The 23,529-nt window shown below is 44.9% G+C and overlaps 2 protein-coding genes across 10 annotated transcripts; one reads left to right on the forward strand and one right to left on the reverse strand.

Annotated features, from left to right (window-relative positions):
• Nucleotides 1-189: 189 nt before the first annotated feature.
• On the reverse strand, nt 190-19,904 carry LOC138764565 (zinc finger protein 211-like). 9 transcript variants are annotated; one of them, XM_069940655.1, is made up of 5 exons: nt 19,720-19,903; nt 18,929-19,029; nt 17,118-17,251; nt 8,842-8,951; nt 190-6,503 (listed from the first exon to the last, which is right to left on the reverse strand). In XM_069940655.1, the coding sequence occupies exon 5, from the start codon at nt 6,418-6,420 to the stop codon at nt 5,611-5,613; it is 810 nt and encodes a 269-aa protein (XP_069796756.1). In that variant the 5' UTR covers nt 6,421-6,503; nt 8,842-8,951; nt 17,118-17,251; nt 18,929-19,029; nt 19,720-19,903; the 3' UTR covers nt 190-5,610. The 9 variants fall into 9 exon arrangements, with proteins under 9 accessions (XP_069796756.1, XP_069796755.1, XP_069796763.1 ...); XM_069940654.1 differs by having other exon boundaries at nt 17,118-17,409; XM_069940662.1 differs by lacking the exon at nt 8,842-8,951 and having other exon boundaries at nt 17,118-17,409; nt 19,720-19,904.
• Nucleotides 19,227-22,577, forward strand: LOC138765460 (zinc finger protein 664-like). Its single transcript, XM_069942499.1, has 3 exons — nt 19,227-19,307; nt 19,355-19,667; nt 21,672-22,577. The coding sequence occupies exons 1-3, from the start codon at nt 19,227-19,229 to the stop codon at nt 22,394-22,396; spliced, it is 1,119 nt and encodes a 372-aa protein (XP_069798600.1). The 3' UTR covers nt 22,397-22,577.
• Nucleotides 22,578-23,529: the final 952 nt, after the last annotated feature.

The raw sequence follows: 23,529 nt of genomic DNA on the forward strand, positions 1-23,529 counted from the left end.
TTTCATGCATTATTATTTTAAATAGATGGGCTAAATAACCTGTTTCTGTTCTGAGGTTCAACAGCAGAAAGGCCATTCACAAAATCCTAAAGCATATCTTCAACAGGCCACACGCCAAGTTTTTTAAATATTTTATTTAATCAACATATATAAGATCAACCAATTGGAAATAATATACCAAGTTACATAATAGATTGCTAACAAATACATGCTGAAACTATATTTAGAAAAAAATAACAAAAACTAAAAAGTAAGCCTAAAAAAATCTAAAAGTAACCCCAATTGATAAAGTAATTAATTTGGATTGCTTCAGGTGACACTCAGAAATCTCAAAAATGTCACAAAATCAATTTTATTTTGTCAGAGAAAACTTCATGGAACAGGAAAAATATAAAAGTAAATATAAATTTTATAATTTTAACTTCATAAATCTAGCATACAGACCACAAATTTGAAAAAAAGAGTATTTACTCCTTAAATTATACATAATTTTCTCTAACAGAATGCAAATTTGAATTTTAGCATGCCTCCTCTCTAAAGTTAATGAGACAACACATTTCCTTGCTATTACTAAAGCTGACTGAACAAATTTCAATTCAGGAATGACACTTTCAAAATGACAGAACAAAAATAATTGAGGGTTTAAAGGTAAATCCACCCCCATTATCCATTGTATAAGTTTATGAATAGAAACCCAGAAAGCATCAACCACGTAGAATGAAAAAAAAAGTTCCAATTTCTATTCCACATCTCAAACATTGATCGGATAAATTTAGTTTCCATCTATTTAATTTCTGAGGAGTAATATACAATTAATGTAAAAACTTATAATGAAGAAATCTATATCTTACATTAGTATTTAATAGTATTTGTCATAGCTTCTTCAAACAAATTTTGCCAATCTTGTCCCCATTTTCTTTTGAGTTAAACAAACTTACTTTAGGCATCTGTTCTTGTAATATATATGCAATTGAAATAAACTTTTAAATCATTCCATCAACCATAATTATTTTCTAAATTTGATATCTTTTAAAATAATTTCTGGTCCTAATTTCTCTTTTAGAGAGTCCTCAACTGAAAATAACCAAATAATGTATCATGAGGAATATTATATTTAAGCATTAACTGATCAAAGACCAATCTATTATTATCATAACAATCTCCTAATTGGGAAATTCCCTTGATTCTTTAATTATTTTTAAAGAAAGAATGTTTCCATCAATTTCTAATTTAATTTTATTCCACATATTCAACAAATGTCTTAATATTGGAACTTCCTTATCTATTATACTAGAATTAGGTTCCCATTTATAAATAAATTCATCCGGTATAACTTATCCTACCTTAATTCAATGTCTACCCATGATGGTCTAGATTTAACAAACATACAAGTTAAAAACCTTAATTGAGTTGCTCTATAATAATTCTTAAAATTATTAAGTTGCAATCCTCCTTGTTCATATTTCCATGTTAACTTCTCTAATGACTTTCTAACCATTTTCCATTTCCAAGAAACATCCTAAACTGTTTATTTAAATCTAGGAAAAAAATATGGTAAAGGTATAGGCAAAGTTTGAAATAAATATTGAATTCTTGGAAAAACATTCATTGTAATATAATTGACTCTCCTTTTTAATATAATTGGTAAATCAACCCGTCTCTTCAAAACTTTCTCCTTTTTAAAAAAAAACATATCCAAATATTTAATCTTATCAGTCCATCTAAAATGAATTGCTTCTCTACAATGTGAATCATCTCCTTTAACTAATTCCATCACCTCACTTTTATCCCAATTTATTTTAAATCCTGAAAGTTTCCCATAGTCTAATAATTGTTGATAAAGTCTTGGTAATGACATCTGTGGTTGAGTTAAATACACTAATACATCATCAGCAAATAAACTAATTTTATACTGGGTCTGGTCTATCTCAAATCCCCTTAATTGTTGATCATCCCTAATCTTTTGTGCCAATGGTTTTATGGCTAGCAAACAGAGCAGGTGATAATGGACACCCCTGTCTACTAGATCTATTCAAATTAAAAAATTGAGACACCTGTCCATTTGTACTCACTTTAGCTTTAGGACTTCTTGTTTTAACCCAATTTATAAAGTTTAGACCAAAACCAAATTTACTCAACACCTGAAACAAAAAGTCCCATTCTAACCCATCAAAACCCTTTTCCGCATTTAAAGCAACAATAAGGCTCAAATCTTTTTTTCTGAGCTAAATTATACTTTATGAATTATACCTTACTATATTTTATAAAGTTTGTCTATTTCTAACAAAACCAGTTTAATGCATATTTATTAAATCAGGAAGATATTAATTCTATTCGCTAATATTTTTGCTACAATTTTATAATATATATTCAATAAAGATATAGGTCTATATAGGAAGCCAGTTTTAATGGATCTCCATCTTTTTTAGGAATAACATGGAAAATGTTTCTGGAAGACACTGCTTAAACACTTGTTTTATTACCTTCATGAATAATGGAACCAATAAATCTTTAAACTCTTTATAAAATTCAACTGGGAATCCATCTTCACCTGGAGTTTTATTATTTTGCATCAAATACCTCCTGTTCAGTAAAAAAAAACTATCTAATTCATCCTTGAGTTAAACTCAGTAATGACAGTTGAGACAAGTAATTACCTATAGCCTCTTCATCATGCAATGATTCAGAGGTATAGAGCTTTCCATAAAATTTCCTAAATACAATGTTAATGTGATCATTCCCCCAATTCATATTACTGTTTAGAATGTAATATCATTTTCTCTGTTCTGTATGTTAACATTGTAATGTAATTTTTTTATTAACTAAAGTTCTATGCTTGTCCTCAGACAATTGAATTTCTTTTTCCAATTTATCTATACCTTTCATATATTCCTTTTTAAGCTTCAAAGAGTAACTTATAATTTGTCCTCTTAAATAAGCTTTCAACGCATCCCAAATAACAAACATATCTTCAGTTGAATGTAAGTTAGTATCACAAAACAAGTGAATTTGTTGTTGTATAAATAAACAAAAATCTGGTCTTTTCAATAATAAAATATTCAATCTCCATCTATGAACTAAGGGTGTCTTTCTGAAAACCCCAACTCAATCAAAAGAGGAGAGTAGTCAGATATTAATCTAAATTTATAATCCACACCAATCACTCTTGATTGATTATGGGCTGAAAGCAAAAAATAAATCAATTCTAGAATATGGATCAAAATTGGAATAAAAAGAATAGTCCCTGTCCTTAGGATGCATTCTTCACCATATATCAATTAAATTAAAATCTTTCATCAAAACCAACAATGTTTTAGCTGCCTTTGACTTCACTATAGTTTTTGAAGATTTATCCAATACAGGTTCCAAACAAAAGTTAAAGTCACCACCTACCAAAATATTTTCATGAACATTCCCCAAAGTTTAAAAAAAAGTACCCTGAATAAATTTATGATTTTCCATATTGGGTGTATAAATAAACAAGGTCCATTCTTCAGAAAATATTTGACAATTATATCTTCCCATGAGGTCTGTAATTACATCCTGAATTTTAACATAATTTTTTTTTTTAAAATGCCACTCCCCTAGCTTTTGAATTAAATGTAGAAAAAAACTACTTGACCTACCCAGTCCCTTTTCAATTTTAAATGTTCATTGTCCATCAAATGGGCCTCTTGTAAAAAAATCAATATCTACTCCCAACTTCTTAATATATGACAAAATCTTCCTTTTTATGGGGCCGTTAATCCCATTGATATTAAAACTCACTATTTTGACTGCTTTACCCATCATTGTATATATATACCCAATGGGAAGATATATATACATTTCAACAAATAGATAACTCTTACTCCTGTCCAGGAAGAGTTCCCATAAATCAAAATAGGTCCAGGCAATCCAGTAACAGTAGTTTCATTTACGACTAAAATAACAACAAAAAACCCAAAATAATAATAAATCCCTCCCCTCTAAAATGCCAGATAAGCCAGCATTACCACCCTCCATTATATGGGTGGTGGTCAACCACAAAAACATGCAGATGTCAGAGAGCAACATGCCAAAACCCCGACTCCCAGGGGAAAAAAAAATTTCTTGTCATCAAAATATCAAGTCTAGCCGGAAAAAAAGGAGAGATTCCTCTCCCCATTCATCAACAAATCATTTCAACAAGTCGTCTGTATGCCAAACCTTGAGTAATCTTTAACATAACCTTTAGCTTGAATATAACTGGTGAAGAAAACACTCTGTTGATCTGGAATGAATACTTTCAAAGTAGCTGGATAACGAAGCACATATCTATAGCCTTTATCATATAAAGCCTTCTTAACTGGGTTAAACTCTTCCTTTTCTTCAAAAGAGCTTGACTCAAATCTGGATTAAAATAAAGATCTTATTACCTTCATAATTCAAAGGCCCATGCTCTAGATAATTAAGAAATCTGATCAATATAGACCGAGGTCCTGGCTTTGGTCGAAGAGCCTTTTGTGCTCTTTCAATCAAAATTTTCTCTTCAAAATCATCTTGCCCAAACATTTCAGGTATCCAATTCTGAAAAAAAAACGAATTACATCCTGATCTTCTTTACCTTTGGACATCTCTACAATTTTAAGGTTATTTCTTCTGCTATAATTCTCCAAGATGTCAACTTTCTCCAATAACTTTTCATTCATAGAAACCAAAGCAGTAACAGAATCTTCATTGACATTTGCTCTTTCTGAAATATGCTGAACCTCTTCACGATCATATTGCATTCTGTCTTCAAACTTATCGATCCTTTGTGAAACATTATTTATTGATTTAGTCAAATCCATTTTAACTTGTAATTCCCCAGTTAAAAAGCTTGTTAATTTTATTCATTTTTTTCTTTAAAAACTTGGCCTTGCCTTTAAATTCTTCCTCTTCTGTACTCACATCTTCTTCTTCACTTGTAGAATTGTTAGAATCCCCTTCGAGATCTGGAAAATCTTCTTGTTCCACAGCTGGGAAAGTGGACTGGCCCTTTAAAGGTATTGAAGATTTTTTTACATTATCCCCTGCGCGCATGCACAACTCCTCGCGCATGTTCAGTATAGATCCAATTTTTAAAACAGCACCACCATTGCGAAGAGACGCAGAGGTGGCTCTGTGCGACGGTCCTGCACTGGGGATGTCTCCAGCGGTCCCAGGAGATACTTCAGCAGCCGGCTTCATTGATGAGGTCGGCCCAAGTTCTTTTTCCTTTCTTCCTTCGCAATTTCTTTCTGTGTAATCTTCAGGTATCTTTCTTTGCGTGGTGGAATTGTTTTTTTTAAATCAACAGTAACTTTTGATTAAATTTAAAATAGTTTTGGTGAGTTAAACTTTATTTAATTAGCACTTTTTTTTAGTCATTCCTCCACACATGAGGGTGTGCTGCGTCCTCTATGCTATCATGTGACCTCCCCCCAGTTGTTCAAGGTCCAGGTCATTTATTTGGCATATGTCTAGTATATTAAGCTGCAGAAGTTAGAGGGTCTGTTAAGATCAGCTGGATGGGACAGGACAGTGGACACGGTCCAACTCTGGTTAGAATGACAAGTGTAGGGTCAGATCAGCAACAGTATCCAGCTCACTTGTAGACCCACTCGTGCTTCAACAGAGCGGCTGACTGGATGAAGCCTTGCCACGGCTGAAGGGCCTCTCCCCAGTGTGGACCCATTGGTGTCTCAGCAGGCTGGAGGTATGGGTGAAGCCCTTGCCGCACTCAGAGCAGGTGAAGGGTCTCTCACCGGTGTGGACCCGCTGGTGGTTCAGCAGGTCGGAGGTCTGGGTGAAGCCTTTGCCACACTCAGAGCAGACGAAAGGCCTCTCCCCAGTGTGGACCCGCTGGTGCATCCGCAGGCTGGAGGTATGGGTGAAGCTCTTGCCACACTCAGAGCAGGTGAAGGGTCTCTCCCCGGTGTGAACCCGCTGGTGGGTCAGCAGGTTAGTGGTCTGGGTGAAGCCCTTGCCACACTCAGAGCAGATGAAAGGCTTCTCCCCAGAGTGGATCCGCTGGTGGGTCAGCAGGTTGGCGATCTGGGTGAAGCCCTTGCCACATTCTGAACAGATGAACGGCCTCTCCCCGGTGTGGACCCGCTGGTGTCTCAGCAGGCTGGCGGTATGGCTAAAGCCCTTACCGCACTCAGAACAGGTGAAGGGCCTCTCGCCAGTGTGGACCCTCTGGTGGGTCAGTAGATTGGCAGTCTGGATGAAGCCCTTGCCGCACTCGGAGCAGGTGAAGGGCTTCTCTCCAGTGTGGACCCGCTGGTGCATCCTCAGGCTGGTGGCATGGGTGAAGCCCTTCCCGCACTCGGAACAGATGAACGGCCTCTCCCCAGTGTGAACCCGCTGGTGTCTCAGCAGGCTGGAGGTATGGTTGAAGTCCTTACCACAGTCAGGGCAGGTGAAGGGCCTCTTCATGGTGTGGATCTGCTGGTTTCTCGTTAACTCACTTGGATCTTAAAAGTACTTCCCACAGACGGAGCACAGAAACAGGTCCATCGCTGTAGGGATGAGAGGGTGTGACTAGGGGATAAATCAATGTAGTTCTACCACGGGGCGCAAGGCATGTATTTCAACCTGATGGGGCTCCCGGAGTGCACTTGAAAAAAGTGGCACGAAGCGGGTGCTGTCTGGGAGGGTGGGTCTCTGTCTGGGGGTGGGGGCTTAACATGTGGACTAAGTCTGAATGTGTTTGGGACCATGGAATATGGGGAGGCTCTGTCCAGTGGGGTGGGGGCCCTCTACAGGGAGAGGGTGCTGACTCTGTCCAGGAGGGGTGCTCTGTAAAGGTGGGGGGTAGGTGTGGGAGCTCAGTCTGTTGGGGGGGGGATGTGGGGACTCTGTCTGTGGGGGATGGTGCTCTGTCTGGAAGGGGAGTGTGTGTGTTCTGTAAGGGGGTGGGATGTGGGGTGTGGGGACTGTCCATATGGGAATGGGTTCTCTGTCCGGCAGGGGGTTGTGGGAGCTCAGTCCATGGAGGGTGTGGGGGCTCTTCTTGAGGGGGGAAGGGGATGGTGGGAGCATCCAGAAATCACGGACAATATAGGGATAAATGAAACAGAGTTCAGGGTGTCTGGCACTAGGTTGAAGGACAGGACCCTCCAGGGTTGTGATCTCAGGATTTTTTCCCAGGCCACGTGCTGGTGAGGTTAGATAGAAATAAGAGGATAAAGCAGCTTAACATGTGGCTAAAGACATGGTACAGGAGGGAGGGCTTCAGGTTCCTTGATCAATCGACTTTCTTCCAGGGAAGGTGGGACCTGCTGTGACAGGACAGTTTGAATCTGAACTGGAGGGAACTAATATCCTTGCAGGAAGGTTTGCTAGAGCAGCTCCGCTGGGTTTAAACAAAATTTGTAGGGGGACGGGAACCAGAGGCCAGAGCAGATAGAGGAGGAAAAAGATGATGTGAAAATTGCCTGAACCACTAAAAGTCAACAGGATGTAGGTGGTGGAAATATTCTCAGGTGCATCTATTTCAACGCAAGAACTGGAGGAAAGGCAGAGGAGCTTAGATCGTGGATTAGCAAACGCAATTATGACATTGTGGCCATTAGTGAAACTTGGTTGCAGGTCGGGCAGGACTGGTACCTCAATGCTTTAGACATGATGGAACCGGTGGGGGGGGGGGGGGGCATTGGCCGAATGAAAGGGAGAGAAGTGGCATTGCCTATTAGTGAAAATATCACAGCTGTGCTCAGGCAGAACAGACCAGAGGGCTCGTCTACTGAGACTACATGGGTGGAGTGGAGGAACGGGAAAGGTATGACTACACTCATGGGGTTGTATTATAGACCTCCCAATAGTCAGTGAAAATCTAATCTGTAGGGAGATAGCAGACAGCTACACGAAACATCAGGTTGTGATAGTAGGAGATTATTTTCCACATATTGACTGGGACTCCCATACTGTAAAAGGGCTGCAGTTTGTCAAATTTGTTCAGGAAAGTCTTCTAAATCAATATTTAGAGGTACCAACTTGAGAGAGGGCAATACTAGATCTCCTATTAGGGAATGAGACAGGACAGGTGATAGAAGTATGTGTAGGAGTGATCATAATGCCATTAGTTTCAAGTTAATTATGGAGAAGAATAGGTCTGGGCCTCCGATTGAGATTCTAAATTGGGGAAAGGCCAATTTTGAAGAAATGAGAAAAGATCTAGAATGCATGGATTGGGATGTTGTTTTCAGGCAAGGATGTGCAAGGGAAGTGGAAGTGCTTTAAAGGTGACATTTTGAGAGCACAGAGTTTATATGTTCCTGTCAAGATTAAAGGCAAGGTTAGTAGGCAGAGGGAACCTTGGTTTTCGAGGGGTATTGTGGATCTGGTTCGAAAGTAGAGTGGTAAAGGCAACATGGAGCAAATGAGGTACTTGAGGAGTATTAAAAAATGCAAGAAAAACCAAGAAAAAAATCAAGGTTAAAAGAGGTTACTTTGACAGACAATGTGAAGGAAAATCCTAAGGGTGTCTGCAGCTAAAGGACAGTACAGGACAAAATTGGTCCCCTTGAAGATCAGAGTGGTCGGCTTTGCATGGAGACAAAAGAGAAGGGGGATTATCATAAATGTTTTTCCCCCATCAGTATTCACTCATAAAATGGGCTCAGAGTCATGGGAAGTTAGGAAAATAAGCAGTGTGGTCATGGAACCTACACAGATTAAAGAGGAGGAAGTGTTTGCTGTCTTAAAGCAAATAAGGGTGGATAAATCCCCAGGGCCTGACAAGGCATTCCCTCGGAACTTGAGGGATGGTAGTGTATAAATTGCAGGGGCAATTTACATGGGATTCAGTTCCACGACTCGCATTGTAAGGTGAAATTATTATAAATCAGGATCTACCTGCTGGAAGCCCGAGATGGCGGCTGGTAACTAGGAGCAGTGAGTTCACTTTGCAACCCAAGTTGTGATTTGGAACACAGGCGCAGATTGCTGTCGCTCTCTCTCCCTCCCTAGAGAAGGAAAAGCAACCACGTTGATTCTCATCATCGTAACTTCGGAACATCGTAAGCCAGGGTCTAGCAGTGGCCAACCACTTACCAGCAAGCAAACTGACTCCCTAAATGATGGACGTGCTGTGGAAAACACGGGAAATTGACCTGCATCCAACAGATTGTTATCTGGGATGATGACATCACCAATGATGTCACTTCCCATCCATGTGACAGAAACAGTGATGTATATAAGCCCAACAATGCAAGCCTGAAGTGTCAGTCTTGCACTAGACTCCACAACATGTACACCGATGTCTATCGTAGCTTAGTATAGAATATTTCACTACATTGTTGACCCGAATGGTCCAAATGATATGTGGATCCCAACATGGAAAATTTTTCTTCAATGTATGCTGTAGCTCTGAAACTGCCAATGTTTTGGACTTCATAACATTGACCAAGCAGAAGCCCGATTCCAGTTGAGGTAGGTAACATCTGATTCCACGTGGCACTACTATGTAGTAAGTGCCCTGGATCAAAAGATGGCATGCCGAGTTTCCGATTTTCTGCAGCAGCCTCCGGAGGAGGGCAAGTATATGGTGTTCGAGAGTCTGCTCATCCATCCCTTTGGCCTCTCACAATGTGAGCGACCGACCTGTTTAATTCACTTGGATGCTCATGAATGAAATGCTGGTACTAGCGGAAGGCATAGGCCCTGCTTCATATTCGAGTAGGCTTTCTTAGTTCAGTTACCAGAAGATAGCCACATGCTGCTGGCTGATGGGGATTTCAGTGACCCATGGAGAGTTGCAGCCTGTACTGACATTCAATGGCGGGCTAAGCAAGAAAGCGTAAAATCCGTAGGACAGGTCACCAGATCCCACTCACAGCAGCAGGACCATGCAACTCCAACATTACACCGGCAGCAGGGTCGATCAAATCTGTTGTCAGATCGCCAGTCGGCCAGGAGACAACCCATTCGTGTTTCTACCCTCAATGATGAGGCACAGAAGCTCATCGCTGCTGACCTCCCTGTGCATTTTAGGGAAACACCGGGGCCAGCCGTTGCTAATCACTGTGGCAGCTGGGCATTGAGACAGTTTTTTACTTGTCTGGGAAAGATATTCCGGCCAATGTTTCTTGGTGGATACAGGGGCTGAGATCAGTGTGGTTCCCCCTTTGGGGCATGACACATAACAGAAAACAAGAGCCATCATTGAAAGCCACAAACTGCAGCAATATCCAGACATTTGGCACACGTTGGATTCAACTTCAGCTCAGCAATACTGTTCACAACCGCTACTGGGAGCTGATTTTCTCAGAGTATATGGCCTGCTGGTTGATCTCGAGGGACAAAGGCTCATTAATACCAACAATTTCCAGACCTTCAACCTAGGTGAGGCCAGCCTGCAAGCCTTGCATTTAGTTCCGTTACTCTTTCGGAGAATGAATTCACCAGGTTGTTGACAGAACTCCCTGCAATAATAATGCTGAAATTCATCTTGGAGATGCTGAAACATGAGGTACAGCACCACACCAACCGAAGAGCCACCGCTGTATTTTGTCTGGCCAAAGAGGAGATTGGAAGGATGGAGAACATGGGTTTTGTACAATGTTCTGATAGTTCCTGGGCCTCCCCGCTCCACATGGTACACAAGGCCTCAGGTGGTTAGAGAGCTTGCAGTGATCACCACAGTCTGAACGAGGTTACCACAGGGGACGGCATTAACAGGACTTCGTGTCCAACCTGCAAGGAGCCCTCATATTTTCCAAGGTGGACCAGGTCCGGGGAGGGGGGGGGGGGGGGGGGGTGGTATCATCATATCCTGGTCCACCCTGATGACAGGGTTTAAGAATGTCACGAGACTTTCCAATTTTTAATGGAGAGTGGGACACGATCTCAACTTTACCTTCATATACCTAGACAACATACTTTTCGCTAGCTGCAGTCTGTACCACCTAAGCAAGCTTTTCACTCATTTGAATGAGTTTGGGCTGACCATCAACCCAACAAGTGTCAATTCGGGTTAGCAACCATCGACTTTCTGGGCCATTGAATTGAATTGACAAAGCCACCACCGGCAAAGGTCAAGGCAATCTGGGCATTTGCTGAGGCCAACACAGTTAAAGGCCTCCAGGTGTTCATTGGAATGATGAACTTTTATCACCGGTTTCTACCATCAGCAGCTCGCATCATGCCCTGGTGTCAGGCAAGGCAAGGGATGTCACTTGGGATGAAGAGTTTCGGCAGGATTTGAGAATGCCAAGGAAACACTGGCTAATGACACATTGCTGGTCAACCCAAAAATGGATGTCCTGACAGCAGATGCGTCCAGTACAGCAGTAGGGGAACAGTACATCAATGGGCATTGGAAACTATTGGCTTTCTTTAGCAAGCACCTAAGATCACCAGAACTCGTGCAGTGCTTTTGATTGAGAATTGTTGGCACTGTACCTAGCTAATGTACATTTCAGGTACTTTCTATAAAGCACCCATTTCACAGTTTTTACGGACCACAAGCCACTTACATTTGCCTTCACAAAGATATCAAATCCATGGTTGGCTCATCAACTGAGACATTTATCTATGTTTCTGAGTTCAGGAAGGCCATTGAACACATCTCAGGAAAGGCCAATATAGTGGCAGATGCGCTGTCTCACCTGGCCTTACAATCCATGCAGATCTTGGCCCAAAAGCAAACAGGTAAAGAAATTCCCCATTATGGAACAGGAGATTCGAGCCTGCAGCTGGAAGAAATTCTGGTAGGCCCGGGGAAGCTCAAACTTCTGTGTGACGTACCTACAGGTTGTCCTCACCCAATCGTTCTGGTAGCCTGGAGGTGGCAGGTATTTGATGCAGTACATGGGTTGGCACATCCATCAATAAGAATGACAGTCCGGATGGTAGCCAACAGATTTGTGTGGCATGGCCTTCGAAAACAGGTCAGCAATTGAGTGAAGACATGAACTAGTTTACAGACATCCAAAGTCTAGCAACACATGAAAGCCAACTTATCAGAGGTTTGACCAAGTACATGGGAACATTGTAGGCCCCCTGCTGGTTTCATGTGGTTCTCACTAGAGTGGATCAGGCCACATGGTGGCCAGAGGTGGTTCCAGTGGCAGACATAACTATCAACACCTGCGTCAGGGCTCTAATTTATGCCTGGATAGTACGTTTCGTTTTGCCAGCACACATCACATCTGATGGGGTGCCCAATTCACATCAACCCTGTGGTCAGCAATGCCCACCCTGCTTGGAACCAAGTTACTCACACAACTGTATACCACCCTCAATCCAATGACTAGTAGAAAGGTTCCACAGGCATTTGAAATCAGCCCTAATGGCACGTCTGCATGGACCTAACTGGGTTGATGAATTGCCATGGGTACTCTTGGGAATAAGAATGATATAGGTGCCTCATTGGCAGAGCTGGTCTACGGTGCGCCCCTGATGGTTCCAGGAGAATTTGTATCAGACTCACAAGGATGGGAAGCAACCTCCGCGAAAAGCTCGGTTCTTTAGTGCCCATACTGACATCTCTACACGGTCAGGCCAGGTCCTATATACCCCAGAATTTGCAGGACAGCAAGTATGCTTTCGTTCAGAAAGGAGCATCCATATGAAGGTCCCTTCGAGGTACTAAGACACAATGGTTCGACGTACATTTTGAACATCGGAGGTAAAGAGGAAGCTTTTGCAATTGACCACCTCAAACCTGCCCATCTGGATCTGAACAGACCAGTTGTGGTTCAGGCACCTTGACGGAGAGGAAGGCCACCCAAACAAAAAAAATATACAGACTTTGGGTGTTCGCAGTGAGATTGCCGGTTCTTGGGGGGTGGGGGGGAAGGGGGTCAGTTTGCAACATAATTACCAGGAAGTGAACCGCCTCCCAAAATGGCAGATGTGCTGTAGAAAATGCAGGAAATTGACCTGTGTCCAACGCAGGTTTTTTCTGTCCATGTGACAGAAGAAGTGATGCAAGCCTGGAGGTGTCAGTCTTAGACTCCACAGCCTGTACATTGACAGTGTATACATCAACTCGACACAGTGTACAATGATTCCACAACATGTACACTGATGTCTAAAGTAGCTCAGTACAGAATACTTTGCTACATAGCTATATATAAAATGTCCTCAGCCGTGGGTGTGGTTCTGGAGCATTGGAGGGGAGCTCACGTTTTTCCTTGTTTAACAAGCTGCAAAAGTAACCCTGGAAATTATAGGCCAGTGAGCCTGACATAAGTGGTAAGCAAATTATTGGAAGGTATTCTAAGAGATCAGATATACAATTATTTGGATAGTCAGAACAGGGTAGGCAGCAAGGAGGGGGCATCAGTGGGCATTGCCCCCCGAACGAGGTGCTTTGCCCCATCCCGACCCATGTCACTAGTGTCTAGGTTGATGCTCGCTAGCAACTCTCCACTTGTACTCAGCTGTTCCCAGCAATCACCACCTTCCCACCACTGTATAAGCCCTCTTCTAACACACTAATGACCCCCCCCCCCAACAAATATACGTTCAGGCGCCAACCCTGAGACAGAACTGCTTAGGAAGCGTCAACATGCCTTTGTCCATGATAGGTCATGTTTAATTAATTTTTTGAGTTTTTCAAGGAGGTTACCAGGAAAGTTGATGTAGATAGGCGGTGGATGTTGTCTGCATGGACTTTAGGTCAAGGTCCCACATGGGAGGTTAGTCAGGAAGATTCAGAATTTAGGAATTCATGGTGAAGTAGTGAACTCGATTTGACAATGGCTGGACAGAAGCCAGAGAATAGTGGTGGATGATTGCTTATCAGACTGGAGGCCTGTGACCAGTGGTGTGTCTCAGGGACCATTGTTGTTTGTCATCTATATCAATGATCTGAATGATAATGTGATAAACTGGATCAGCAAGTTTGAAGATAACACGAAGATTGGAGGTATTGTGGACAGTGAAGAAAGTTTTCAAAGCTTGCAGAAGGATTTGGACAAGTTGGAAAAATGGGCTGAAAAATGGCAGATGGAATTTAATGCAGACAAGTGTGAGATGTTGGACTTTGGAAGGACAAACCAAGAAAGGTCATACACAGTTAATGGTAGGGCAGCGAGGAGTACGGGCACATAGAGGGTTCTGGGAATACAGATTCATAATTCCCTGAATGTGGCATCACAGTGGATAGGGTTGTAAAGAGAGCTTTTGGCATATAGGCCTTCATAATTCAAAGTATTGAGTATAAGAATTGTGGTAAATTTGGTGAGGCCAAGTTTGGAGTATTGTATACAGTTTTGGTCACCTAACTACAGGAAAGATATCAATAAAGTAGAAAGAGTGCAGAAAATATTTACTAGGATGTTACCTAGACTTCAGGAACTGAGTTAAACAGGTTAGGACTTTATTCCCTGGAGCAGAGAAGAATGAGGGGAGATTTGATAGAGGTATTTAAAATTAAGAGGGGGATAGACAGAGTAAATGTAGATAGGCATTTTCCACTGAGGGTAGATGAGATACAAACCATAGGGTGAAGAGTGAAAGGGGAAAAGTTTAGGGGGAACATCTCACAGAGAGTGGCGGGAGTGTGGACAGGCTGCCAGCTGAAGTGGTAAATATGGGCTCAATTTTAACATTTAAGAAGAATTTGGACAGCTACATGAATGGGAGAGGTCTAGAGGGCTATGGACTAGATGCAGGTCAGTGGGATTAGGCAACAAAAATGATTGGGCACTGACTAGATGGGCCAAAGGGGCCTGTTTCTGTGCTGTAATGTTCTATGGTTCTGTAGCTCCACCTATCCAGGTGCCTCTGAAATTTTGTGACTGTTCCTGCCTCCACCACCTCCTCTGGCAGATCATTCCAGACACCAGCTCCTGTGTGTGTGAAACATTTACACCTCAGATCCCTTTTAAACCTCCTCCCACTCACCTTCAGCCCACTCCCTCCAGTTAAACACACTCCTACCATGGGACACAGATCCTATCCATCAATCTGTGTCTGATCTAATGTTCTGTCCCCCTCTCATGTCATCCCTCAGCCTCCTTCACTCGAGGGAAACCAGGAAACAGCCAATCCAATCTCTCCTTGTAACTCAGACCCTCCAATCTTGGCACCATCTTGTGAATCTTTCCTGCACACGGCCCAGTTTAATCACATCCTTCCTGCAGTGCAACAACCAGAACTGCACAACACATTCCAGGTTTGGACTAACCAGCACCATGTCCAAGTGGATCATCACTTCCCAAATTTTGCACTCAATGTCTCAGCTGATGAAGGTAAACATGTATCCACCTTCTTCCCCACCCTGTCTACCCACATCACCACTGTCAGAGAACTGTGTACTTGTAACACAAGGTCTCTCTGCTCCACAACACTCCTGCCCTGGTTTCACTTCCCAGAATGCATCACATCGCATTTGTCCGAGTTAAACTGCATCCTTTGTCCACTTTCCCAGTTGATCTCTCTCCTGTTGTAACCTGACACAAACTTCTTCACCGTCCACTCGACCACACGTTGTGACGTCCTCCACAAACTTGCTGATCCTGCCACCTACATTCTCATGGAAACCTTTAATATACCTAACAAGCAACAGAGGACCCAGCACCCATCCCTGCAGCACCCAACTGAAAAGATGCAGGGTTGCAAAACAGGGTCACAGATGGGGAAAGAGAGATTTTAGAGGATGACAGGACTGGGGGAGGTCACAGAGAGAATGAGGAGGCGAGGGTGAGCACGAACAGGAAAACATAAGAGGGAAATCAGGAGTGATAAAAGAAGACATGAGGTTGCTTTGGCAGATAATGTAAAGGAAAATCCTCACAGTTTCTACATTGTGTTAAGAGCAAAAGTATAGTTAGGGACAAAATTGGTCCCTTTGAAGATCAGAGTGGTCAGCAATGCATGAAGCCAGAAGAGATGGGGAGATCTTAACTGTTTATTATTGCATCAGTATTTACTCAGGAACCTGCCACAGACTTTGGATGTAAGAAAACAAGCAGTGAAATTAGGGACTAATACAGATGAAGGAGTATGTGCTTGCATTCTTAAAAGCAAATGTGGGTGGATATATCCCCAAGGCCTGACAAAAAGATATTCCCTCGCACCTTGAGGGACGTTGGTGTAGATGCCAGATGGTTGGAAGGTAGCTCATGTTGTTCTATTGTTTTAAAAAGGCTCCAATACTAACCCAGGACATTATAGGCTAGTGAGCCTGATGTCAGTAGAAGGTAAATTATTGAAAGATGTTCTAAGAGATCAGATCTACAGGTATGTGGATGGTCAGGGACTGATTAGGGTTAGTCAACACGGCTTTGTGCATAATAGGTCATGTTTAACCAATCTTAAGGAGCTTGTCAAGGAGGTTACCAAGAATGTTGAAGGAAAGTCTGTGAATGTTGTCTATCAGTGATCTGGATAGTAATGTGGTAAATTGCATCAGCAAGTTTGGAGATGACTCAAAGATTGGAGGCATTATGGAGAGCAACTAAAGGGGAACTGGACCAGCTGGATAAATGGGCCGTAAAATGGCAGATGGATTTTATGCAGACAAGATGTAAAGTATTGCATTTTGAAATGACAAACCAGGTTAGGACATACATGGTAATTGGTAGGGCACTAAGGAGTGTGGTAGAACACAGGGATCTGGGTATATCAATGTGGCTGGGACCGCAAAAACTGAGTTACAGTGGAAGGTTAAACAGGTTGGGACTATTCCCTGGAGCGTAGAAGAATGAGGGGAGATTTGACAGAAGTATACCAAATTATGAAAGGTTCAGAGTAAATGCAAGTATGCTTCTTCCCCACTGAGCGGAGGTGAGATACAAACCAGAGGACATGGCTTATGGGTGAAAAGGGAAAAGTTTAGGGGGAACTTGTTCAGACAGAGAGTAGTGGGAGTTCAGAACGAGCTGACAGCTGAAGTGATGAATGTGGGCTTATTTTAATAGTTAAAAAAAATTTGTATGTGCATGGACGGGAATGGGATGGAGGGATTTGGACTGGGTACAGGTCAGTGAAAGTGGTTGATTATAGTTCAGCACTGACTAGACAGTTCAAACACCCTATTTTCTGTGCTCTATGTTTCGAATATTATATTTAGGCAACTCTAGAGGAATTTTACATCTGAAATGTACAAAGCTGCTCCGTAAAACAACACATTTTGTGACATGCTTATGACAATAAACCTGATTCTGATAGACACTCACTGTTCATTGCCCACCAGACAGGAAGAGAAGACATTAAGATCCACAGTGGACGAACAGACCCACATGGGAATGGCAGAGAGCAAGGACTAGCTCATTTAATGCAATTACCATCTTCTTCATCTCTCCACATCAATCTGCAAACCACAAGAGAAGCCAATCAGATCACCTCCCATCCTTCTCAACTCCAGTAAGTACAGACCAACCCACTTCAGTTCAGGCTTTGACCTCTGGCTCCAATTTTCAGATGGAAAGAAAACAGTGCAGATGCTGGAAATCCCAAATAAAGCAGTGTCTGTGGAGAGAGAAGCAGGAGAAGATAAGAAATAGGAGTAAGAGTAGACTATGCGGCTCATCAAGCCTCCTCTGACAATCAACAAGATCATGGCTGATCTGATGATTGGCTCGTCTGCACCGACCCTTAATACCACTAGTCCAGTCAAATTGCAAAAATCTAGGATTCTAGGAAACTTTTTGTACGTGTACGTGCAAGCGTCACAGAAACCCAGTGGCAACAAGTGACCATGCAGAAATACAAGACAAAATTTTGATTTTTATTGTACTTTATATTTTATATGTAACTCTTTTATTGATAAATGATGAAAATTTACTTGTTTATTCTCCTTAAATTTGAGTTTTACAAGTACTGCCCCTGAATCAGGATAATCAAAACTGACCCGATTCCCAAGGTGTCCAGATTTGAGGACTTTTTCTGGATTTAAACATTGATGCAGGCTTGTCTTAAATATATTTACTGAGGTCATCGCCACTGCTTCAATGGGCAGAGAATTCCATAGATTTACCATGCTCTGGGAAAACCAATTCCTCTTAATCTCCATCCAAAATCAATTACAATAAATATTGAGGCGATGTCTCCTAGTTCTAGTTTCCCCACCAATGGAAATAACTTACCCACCTCAATCTTATCTATGCCTTTCATAATTTTATACATTTCCAGAAGATCCCCTCTTATTCTTCTAAATCCCAACAATCTCTCCTCATATACTAACCCCCTCATCTCAAGAATGAACTGGTGGACCTCCACTAAACTTTTTCAAAGCCAGTACATTTCTTCCTCAAGTAAGGAGACCAGATCTGCACACAGTACTCCAGATGCAGCTTCACCAGTACCTTGTTCAGTTGCAGCATAACCTCCCTGCTCTGAAATCCAATCCCTCCAGCAAATTTAAATACACTACACTCTGTCCCCTTTACGAGATCCTTAGGTATACTGCGAACATTTGCTGGCCCAGCACTGACCACTAATTTACCTCTGCCTTTTCCGTCCTCTCAACCTGCATCCTTTAATCTGTTTATCAGCCACAGCTTTCCCATCTGCAAGATGATTTTTGGGTAAAACCCCACTGCCAGACCAGCCCCAGCACATCTCCCTGACATGATCTGGGGACTCCTCCACTTCAGGACCATCTGCCCTCACCCTGCACCAGTTCTTCAGCCACAAAATCAACTTCACTGTCTTTCAATTCCTTGCTGCTCTGTAGAACAAATCTCAGATCGGAATAATCAAGGTCTTTTAACTTGCCTCAGATTTTTCTTTGAAGAACCTCATCTTGTTTATGTTGCTGATGTCGTGGGTACGAAGGACCAACTGATCTGCCCATATTGTACCCATTCCACCCACTGTGGAAGAGAGCCCCGTAGTCCATATATGTGAAGCCATCACACTTGCACCAGCTCCTTAGTCACATGTTTGACTGGAAGGTTTTCCAATTTCTCACCTCACTACATCATTGGTTCAGGACATCCTGAGATGACAACACTGCATTTCTAATTTTGGATGATGTAAACTCTACCTGCAAGATCTCATCTCTCTTCCTGCCAATGTCATCAGTACCACGATTAATGACCAATTCCGGCTGCTCCTTCTCCCTGTCCAGGAGACTGGATCCTGAACCTGCTGGGAAACATCGGTGACCCTGGCACCAAGGAGGCAACTCCCCCCCCACCCACAAATGCGTGTCTGTGGCCCGGACCCCAGTCCCTGGGCACCGGCACTGAGCACCACCCGGCTTCACAGCAGCCCCACTGGAGGGGCCACAGACCTGGCTGATGCTCCCGCTTCACCTGAGAGGTGATCTCCCCCCCAACAGGATGCCCTGGGTGTCCGTGTGTGAGACGGGGACGGTGACAGGGGACTCCTGCCCCTCCCCCAGCGAGCCGGTCTGCCCTGTGGTGGGGACCCTGTCTGCCCCCTGTCGCCCACCCCCTCTCCCCGTCAGTCCGACTACTGCCCCCACCAATCTGTGCGGCCGGGGGGGGGGGGGGGAGATAGGGGTTGCAGCCGGACACACTCGCTGCCCACGGCGTTGTCAGGGACCCTTCTCCCTGATTTCCGCCCCTCCCCCCAACTCCGTGTGACAGGAGGCGCGGTCCTCACCCCCCTCCCCTTCCCTCAGCGGCCTGACTGTGGGGGGGGGGACGAGGCCCCGCCTGGACCTTGGTGCCGCTCGCCCTCTTCCCCAAGGCCGCCCTCACCCCAGGGCAGCAACGGATCCACCTCAAGGCTGCGCGGCTCCAACAAGGGCCGAGCCGGTATGCCATCCCAACCCGTTCCCCCACTCCCGCTCCGCCCGCGACGTCTCACCTCCCCACCCAGACGGCGGCCTAGTCCGTGGACCGGCCCGTTGCTGAGGGAACGGCGCTCAGGAACGCTCACAAGCCTTGCGACGATAGCGCGCACACGCCGGGGTACACGGATACGTGACGGAGCGTTCGCAGGCCGGGAGGAGGGGCGGAAGGAGCTATCAATCAGAGGCGAGACAGCGCTGGACGGTCCCTGCGCATGCGTACAGGGTTTTTCCGAAACCTTTCCAGATGGAATCTGCCCCTGGGGAAGCGGTGTTCATTGGAACCGGGAATAAAACAGCGAAGGGTGAGGGGGATAAATAAAGAAGGGAAACGGGAGTGTGGGATAAAACTGGCCCGAAATGGGGAGAATAGACGGTCAGAGTTCATGTTGAGGGTTTTCACAGGAAAACGGTGCCGAAAGTGAGCGGTGAAGCTGCACTCAGTGAGTGTCGGGCGGGCGGGCTCTGGGCTCAGTGATGGACAATAAGGAGAGAGCAGATTGAGAAAGAGGGTTTAGCATCATCCTGCTCAAACGTTGGTTCGGACTCAGCTGGAGATGTTGGCGATGGAATCCGATTTCCGCGCTCCCTCCCTCCATCATGTTCCCGCGGCTTCAGTGGACGAGGCTCCCTTTCAAACGGACCCGCGTATCCTCTCGCGATCCGGTTGAGCTCCCTGTCGCCCCACTTTCCGCGCAGCTTCTCCATTTCCCGCGTTTCTTTAACAATGTTGTTGGTCCTTTCCCACCCCGTCCAAATTCCCCGGGTTTGCTGCCAAAATGTTTCTGTTAAAGTCATAGAATTTGACGTTTTCATTTTAATGCAAAAGTGGTCAGAAAAAAAGTGCTGATTCGGCAGCATCAAGATTGTTGCATTCAGTCAATCAGCGGAGAAATTGTGTCTGCATCAGTGTTCACTGTTTACTCTTCACAGCCGGCGAGAGCGAAGGGCAACCGCTTTCGGCAGGTGGTCGCTCACTTCTTGCGGGGAAACCATCTCAATATATTGATTTGCACCCAAATTATTTTCGTTACGTCTCCGGCTCCACAAGTCCCACATTAATCTTTCTTAATGACTTGATTTCTCCCTCCCCTCCCCTCCCTCGATTTTCCACCCTCTGTTTGCATGCATTTCCACGAACCTTTTCCCTTTGTTCCCCTTGAACTTGCATCGTGGTAATTCCAAACCACTTTGTACCTGTTTTTTTTTTAACTATCAGAAGAATGGTAACATTCAAGGCAATGGAGTGTGTTCCGCCCTTGATGCATTGCTGAATCCTTCCATCATTGAAAACTCGGCCCATCGGACTGAGATACACGAAGTCCCACTCTCAGAGGAACACGGGATAAAAAAAAGTGAGGGAACAGGTGGAAGGGGAGAGGAAAACGAAGCTGAGAAGTGATGGGGCGAGGGCAGAGACCAGAAGGGAAGTGGCCGAGGATGGAGGGAAGGAGACAGAGGAGGAGAGAAAGAGAGAGAACGGTCCGGAACGTTGGTTCCCTTCACTCCCTGTGGACGCTGCCTGAGTTTCTCCAGCATTTCCGTCCATTTGCTTCTCTGCGTTCGCTTCAGGTTGCAGCGGCTGCAGTTGCTGCTGATTCCCTGATTGGCACTGGCCCGCACGCTGTTGGACGCTGCATCTGTCAATTAGCTCAGAGGGCGGGGCTAACGCCACAGAACGTTTGCCGTAACGTTATCCTGGTGTGTAACAATTGTTTCCCCATCCTCTTCCCTGTTGGGGTCTGAAGGCGATTCAGCGCCGGGAGTAAAGCACAGCATACTGTTCCGGAACGGAGGGCTCCCGTGGTTCCAGGGCTTGCAAACCCGTCTCGAGGACGCTTATCCCCGGGTCCCGGCCCTTATCAGAGCCTCGGTGTTGATTTAACCTGCTGCCCAGCTGTTCGGGACCCTCCACCGTGCTGAGTGCTGCATTGATATAACCCCTGGTTACACCCTCTCGTCCCCACAGCGATGAACCATCTTCAGTGCTCCGACTGCGGGAAGAACTTTAAATGGTCCAGTGAGTTAACGAGACACCGGCGGGTCCACACCGGGGAGAGGCCTTTCACCTGCCCCGAGTGCGGGAAGGGCTTCAGCTTGCGATCAAACTTGACCACCCATCAGAAGATTCACAACAGCGATAGGCCGTTCGTCTGCCTCGAGTGCGGGAAGGGCTTCACCCGGACCTCCCACCTGATGACCCACAAGTTGGTCCACACTCGGGAGAGGCCGTACGTTTGCGCCAAGTGTGGCAAGGGCTTCACCCAGACCTCCGACCTGCTGATCCACCAGAGGGTCCACACTGGGGAGAGGCCGTTCGTCTGCCCTGAGTGCGGGAAGGGCTTCACCCAGAACTCCCTCCTGCTGTTCCACAAGTGGGTTCACACTGGGGAGAGGCCGTTCACCTGCATCGAGTGCAGGAAGAGCTTCACCCAGTCCTCCAGCCTGCGGATACACCAGTTGGTCCACACTGGTGAGAGGCCATTCACTTGCCCCGAGTGTGGGAAAGGCTTCACCAGGTCGTACAATCTGCTGACTCACCAACGGATCCACACTGGTGAAAGGCCCTTCACCTGCCATGAGTGTGGCAAGGGCTTCACCCAGACCTCCAGCCTGCGAAGACACCAGTGGGTCCATGCCAACAAGAGGTCCTTCAGATGCAGCAAGGCTTCACCCAGTCAGGCATCCTGTTGAAGCATCAGCTGGTCGACAAGTGAGACGGATTTTGTTACTGATCTGACCCCACTCCCCTATCCTTCTAACCAGGAGCATGTCCATCGCCCAGTCCTGCTGATCTTATCAAACCCTGTATCCTTCCTGCAACTTAATGTACTTGGCACATGCCAAATAAATGACCTGGATTGTGAACATCTGATGTGTTGTCTGGACAAGGGCTGTACTTGGGCTTTAGGTAGGATTATTTGTCTTTCAGCTGTTGAACCACAGAACAGCACAGAAACTGGTCATTTGGCCCATCTATTCTTTGCTGAACTATTATTCTGCCCAATCCCATTAACTAAGGTAACTCATAGCTTCTCCCTATTCTGGTGATGGAGGGGGTTGGGGGGGAGTAGGGATTAGGGATCCTGGCTCTTTGGGGTGGGGTAAGTCTGGAGCCCTTTGCCACATATGTGAATAGCTGTTTTGTGAACTTGTCATTAGAAACTCAATTAATGTTTTCTGAACCAAGGGTTATGAGGCATGGGTGGGCATTTGGCTTTGGGTCACAGATCAGCCTTGATGAGTCATAACATTGTGCAGTGCAGTAAATAGGCTTTTCAGTTCAGATTAGTCCTGCTGGACCCATTTGGCCCATTATCTTTGTTGCACCTTTCCGATCCATGATCCTGAATCTTCAACGTTCAACCACCTCCACACACCCCCACCCATGCTCATCATTCCGCATCTTTTCTGTTCCTACCCATCCCCCCGCATGCTGCCCACTCAGACCGTTCAGTACCTCTCTCCCACCCGCTCAGCCTCAGCCCTGTCCAGCCCCTTCCTCGCCCCTCCTGTCCAGCCCCTTCCTCGCCCCTCCTGTCCAGCCCCTTCCTCGCCCCTCCTGTCCAGCCCCTTCCTCGCCCCTCCTGTCCAGCCCCTTCCTCGCCCCTCCTGTCCAGCCCCTTCCTCGCCCCTCCTGTCCAGCCCCTTCCTCGCCCCTCCTGTCCAGTCCCTCCCCTCCCCCCCCCATTCAGCCTATTCAGCACCCCCTACCTCTGCTCAGCCGGTTGATCACCTCCCATTCTCATCTTCCCCTTCCCTCCAAACAAGGTTTATCTGTAAATATTAATCGAATATCGGCCCCAGTCACCAGGCAGGTAATCTCT

The sequence above is a fragment of the Narcine bancroftii genome, chromosome 5, assembly GCF_036971445.1.
Source record: "Narcine bancroftii isolate sNarBan1 chromosome 5, sNarBan1.hap1, whole genome shotgun sequence".
Classification (NCBI taxonomy): domain Eukaryota; kingdom Metazoa; phylum Chordata; class Chondrichthyes; order Torpediniformes; family Narcinidae; genus Narcine; species Narcine bancroftii.

What these genes read in the sequence shown, in the direction of transcription:
- LOC138764565 (XM_069940663.1), bottom strand. Translation starts at nt 6,420, where the DNA reads ATGAAGAGGCCCTTCACCTGCCCTGACTGTGGTAAGGACTTCAACCAT.
- LOC138765460 (XM_069942499.1), top strand. Translation starts at nt 19,227, where the DNA reads ATGCCCTGGGTGTCCGTGTGTGAGACGGGGACGGTGACAGGGGACTCC. An exon ending in GCGAGCCGGTCTGCCCTGTG is followed by an intron (nt 19,308 to 19,354) that starts GTGGGGACCCTG and finishes TCTCCCCGTCAG; the next exon opens with TCCGACTACTGCCCCCACCA. An exon ending in CTCCAACAAGGGCCGAGCCG is followed by an intron (nt 19,668 to 21,671) that starts GTATGCCATCCC and finishes TCGTCCCCACAG; the next exon opens with CGATGAACCATCTTCAGTGC.